Below are 4378 nucleotides of genomic sequence, written 5' to 3' on the forward strand. Positions count from 1 at the left end.
GAAAGAAGAAGAACAAGAAGATGAAAGCAGAAGAAGACATTTGTGTCTCTTCAGAGTGTGGGGTCCTCATATCGAAAAATGTTGGGTAAGGATGCAGTGCTATGCTGTACGTACACTCGAAAAAGGTCACATAGATATGGAGAGATTCGATTTCTTCTGTATCCTCCACACGATAAGAAGGAGGAAAGGCTCTCCAAAGGAGCTTTCTCAATGCCAATAGATCATTCGTTCTTTCTCTAATCTTCTGCCCTTCACCTCTCTCGTCCCGACGTTCCGCCTGATTCTGTATGTACACCACAGAGTGCCACCTCCAAGGTGTCGGGTGTACGTACAGCTACACGTAAACATATATGTATCGATGCATGCATGTGAAGATATAAGTCGCTAGAGTGCCTTGCTCAAGGGCATCCTGACTACTCCTGAATTTGTTTCTATTTGTCGCGCCGCTTCGTTTCTTCCTTCTCTTCTTTTCCATTGAACTCTCTTCTTGATTACTGTCACCTCCGCGCAGCTTCAAAGCTCTCCTTTTTCTATTCATCATTAGTCTATCTTTCATGTATCTCTCTATCTTCTACCAATTCCCCCCTCTTTCTCCCTCAGTCTGTACATAGTACACAGATCTGTATCTCCATTTCTTTCTTTCTCTCTCGCTACCTCTCTTCTTTCTCTTCAGGTCCAGATCAATAAATCCCATCCTTTACAAGAAAGAAATAAGAGACAAGAAGGAGAAGAAGATTCTGCCTCCTCCTTGCCTCAGCGCTTCGAGATGTGTAGCGAAGGAGAAGGTGTCTGGGGTACCGTCTTGGAAGGCGTTCTCCCGAGAACTCCTTACGAGATTGTCTTAACCTCTACATGGAACGACTGCTTCAATACAGAAGGAGCGGAGCTTCACAGACGTAAGAAGAGAAAGATCAAGAGAGGAAGAGAGAAAGAGAGAAAGAAAGAAAGAAGATTCTCATATGTTCTTCGTATCTCATGTTGTAAGAAGACTTTGCCCTTTGACTGTCTATGAATATATTTTGTCTGGATGAAGTAGGTCGTATAGATTGCTGCAACACGAAGTTTCTCGTACAGAGAGAAGAAGAGCTGTGTTTGGGGTGTACATACACTCGGGAAAAAAATCATTCACAAGTCCCCTGTGTGTGTACAAATCGCCAAATCTCCTGCGTCGTGCTGCCAGGGTCTGCAGGAGTTAAAGAAGGAAAAGATCGTCGAATGGAGAAAAGTCACACATCGTCAGATCATGTACTTGGAGAGTAAGTATGTGTGGCTGTAGATACGCATGATCAAGGCGTTAAGATCATTTTCACACCTTCACTTTCCCACTTTTCTTTCAGATCCGTTCTCTCCTCTCTCTTCATCTTCTTCTCCGCCTTCTCTTTCCTTTCTTTTCCCCTGTTATATGCCATATCTGTCTTTCACCCTCATTTCTTTCTTTCTCTCTTTTTTGGTCTATGAAAATGATGGATGTGTCTGTCTGGATGTGTATGTATGAACGAACCTGGGTGTATGGATCTGTATGTGTGTGTATGACTGTCTGATTTTTTTTCTATGCTTTCTCTTCAGGGGATCCCTATGCTAAGGAGACAGACTTTAACTCGAACACATGCTACGTCACGGATTTCTCCCTCTATCAATGGAAGTGCTCCCGCCCTCAAACTCCTACGTCATCGCAACATGAACACGATCACCACGACCAAGGAGGGGGCTTGAACTCTTCTTCTCCCCCTCCTCTCTCTTCTTCTTCTTCTTCTTCTAACGCTTCTCCTTGTCCTTCTTCTGACTCTTCCTGTTCTTCTTCTTCTTCTGGTATCCCGTGGAATAAGTTGATCATATATGAACTCCATCCAGGCACCTTCGCTCCTCCTACTGAAGATCACACGTAAGACCCATCAACTCTTCAAGCCAGATGTCTGCATAGACCTCTCTCTATATATATCTCTATGTATCTACAGAGATGGAGAGAGGGCAGTATGAGAATGTTCCAAACCCGTCCCCTTGTAGTATCATGTATATATATATATATATATATGTATGTGTATATGGTGTGTGTAGTCACCTGTAGATAGAGATAGCTATAGATATATGTAGATGTGAAGGGTGATATATGGCGATGTACACTGAGGTGTAAGTAGCTAGAAGATCAAAAAGAGACCCATGCTAAGAACGAAGGTGCTAGTGAAGACGTAACAGTCGTTAGAGTAAAAGTTTACGCTATCAAAGAGGAAAGATTTCCTTACCTTTGTCGAAGTCTTTCTTTCCGATCCTTTCCTTCCTCTCTCGCTACGCCTAGCTTCATTTTTTCCCTTGGCATTCTCTCTTCTTGTTCTTCAGCTCAGTAGTCTTCTTCTACTTCCTCTTCTCTTTCTTCGCTTTCTTTCAAATGCAAATCTCTCTCTTCTCTTCCTCGCCGATATGTCTTCCTATAGATACCTATAGTCGTGTTCTCTTGAAGAGAGGAGAGCGATGTGTATAAAGAAAGATACGCAGATTGATCTTCGCCATGACTTTCTTGAAGCTTCATGTCTCTCTTTCTAAGTGGCTTTCTTACGGAGTGTATATACACCCCATCATTGCGAGGGAAGATGCCGGTTTTCACTCTTGTACTCCTGCTTGACAACGAAAGTATAAGAACCTGACTATAAGACGATGGGGTGTATATACACATGAAGAGACTCAGGAGGAGACCGGCAAGAAGAAGGTCTTTTCTCTTTTTTTCTTTTTTTCTTGTTCAGAGTTTTTCAGCATCTTGTGGACAAGATCGATCATATCCGCTCTATGGTGAGAAGCAGTTGTGAGATATATGTTGCGAATTCTGTGTCTTTTCTTTAGATCTTCATTGAGAAAAGATGCTTTTCTCTCTTTCTTTTCTCCTTCTGTAGTTTCCATGTGTGTGGAGATCTCGAAGTGATTCTTTTGTTTCGCTTCTCTGAGGTTCACGATGTACAACACACACTTACGTCTCTTTGGTTACTTTACACATCTCAAGTTGAGGTGTACATACACCTCTCGCCAACCTCCTACGGCATTGCGACGACTCCGAGGGAAGCAGATGCGAATCGAATGAGCTTTCTGTCTCATCTGTTTGTCTCTTCTTCAATCGAAACAAAGTAAAGAATATAGGCCATGTTCGTAGAGCTTCTGCTCTACATATCTCTCTCTATACTATATATGCTTATATTTTACACGTCTGTATCTATATAAGCGTGTGTCTGTGGGGGTGTGTATAAGTAGCCTATATACGTGGGGTGTCAAATCTTGTTCTTTCATGTTCCTTGACAGTACAAAGTCATGAGGCATCACACTCTTGCCATACGTTGTACAGATCTATACAGACATACACGCATATCTATTTCGACGTATCCATCTATCTATCTATCTATCTATTTATCTGTCTGTGATCTATGTATGTTTAGTATAGCTCTCTATCTCTCTTCAATCGCTCCACGCTCCTTCTTCATCTCTGGCCCGGGGGTTCTGTCTATCTGCTTTCTTCTCTTTCTTTCTCTTCTTTCTTTCTTGTAGAATTTCAATGCGATTGAGTTGACGCCTGTGCAAGAGTTTGGGGGTGAATGGGGCTACAACCCTCGTCTTCTGATGTCTATACACTCCAAATATGGGACATGTGAACAGCTTTGTCATTTCGTCGATTCCTGTCATCAAAAAGGAATGGCGGTAGGTTTCAAAAAAGTGAAAGAAAGAAAGAAAAAGAAAAAAGAAAGTGAAAAGAAAAAGAGAATGAAAATGAAGAAGAGATCATATATACAAACAAACTCCCGATCGCCTGTTCTTCTTCTTCTCTGCCTTTTCTTTCCTTCTTACTTGGATCTGTTTCGTTGTCCTGTATATACACATATTGTTCTGTATATACACATATATGTATTAAGAGGATATCACGACTATCCAAACAGAAGTCTTGTCTCCCTTCAAATCTCTTCTCTTCTCTTGCTTATCCACTCTACATAGTAGATAGAATGATGTGGTGTACATACACCGCAAGAGATGAAGAAGAGAAAGGTGTTTACACGAGGAAAGCTTCTCTCTTTTCTATGGGGACTGCTGGGATTCGCCAAAAGAAGAAAAAGAAGAAGAGGAAGAAAGAGAAGTCTTTTCGTAGGAGTATCATTGAGAGAATGAATGGCGGTCTCTGCAGTCTTAGCTCTCTCTTTCTCTCTCACAGTCCTTCGATTCTCTTCCTTTGTCCCTGCATCGTTCTTTCTTCTTCTCTCTCTCTGTCTTTTCTTTCGGGTGGTGACCGTGTGTAGGTAATCCTAGACCTTGTGTTAAATCACGGGAGCTCCAAACTCAATTCTCTATGGAACTGGGACGGGTATGTATCTCTCTATCTATCTCTATCTCTCTCTCTCTATCTCTTTCT

At 42.0% G+C, this 4378-nt stretch overlaps 1 protein-coding gene across 1 annotated transcript in view; it reads left to right on the forward strand.

The window, feature by feature from the left end:
* The window catches only part of CSUI_009413 (alpha catalytic domain-containing protein), a gene marked incomplete at its 3' end in the record, with an annotated part of 4639 nt that extends 308 nt beyond the window's left edge, over positions 1–4331 (forward strand). Inside the window, exons 1-6 of the mRNA XM_068069529.1 lie at positions 1–85; positions 674–896; positions 1567–1882; positions 2736–2781; positions 3526–3675; positions 4266–4331. The exon at positions 1–85 is cut by the window's left edge and continues 308 nt beyond it. Of these exons, the coding sequence (XP_067918501.1) occupies positions 1–85; positions 674–896; positions 1567–1882; positions 2736–2781; positions 3526–3675; positions 4266–4331 (886 nt within the window). The remainder of the gene's footprint in view (positions 86–673; positions 897–1566; positions 1883–2735; positions 2782–3525; positions 3676–4265) is intronic.
* Between the last annotated feature and the right edge of the window lie 47 nt (positions 4332–4378).

The sequence above is a fragment of the Cystoisospora suis genome (assembly GCF_002600585.1).
Source record: "Cystoisospora suis strain Wien I chromosome Unknown contig_5609, whole genome shotgun sequence".
Lineage (NCBI taxonomy): Eukaryota > Apicomplexa > Conoidasida > Eucoccidiorida > Sarcocystidae > Cystoisospora > Cystoisospora suis.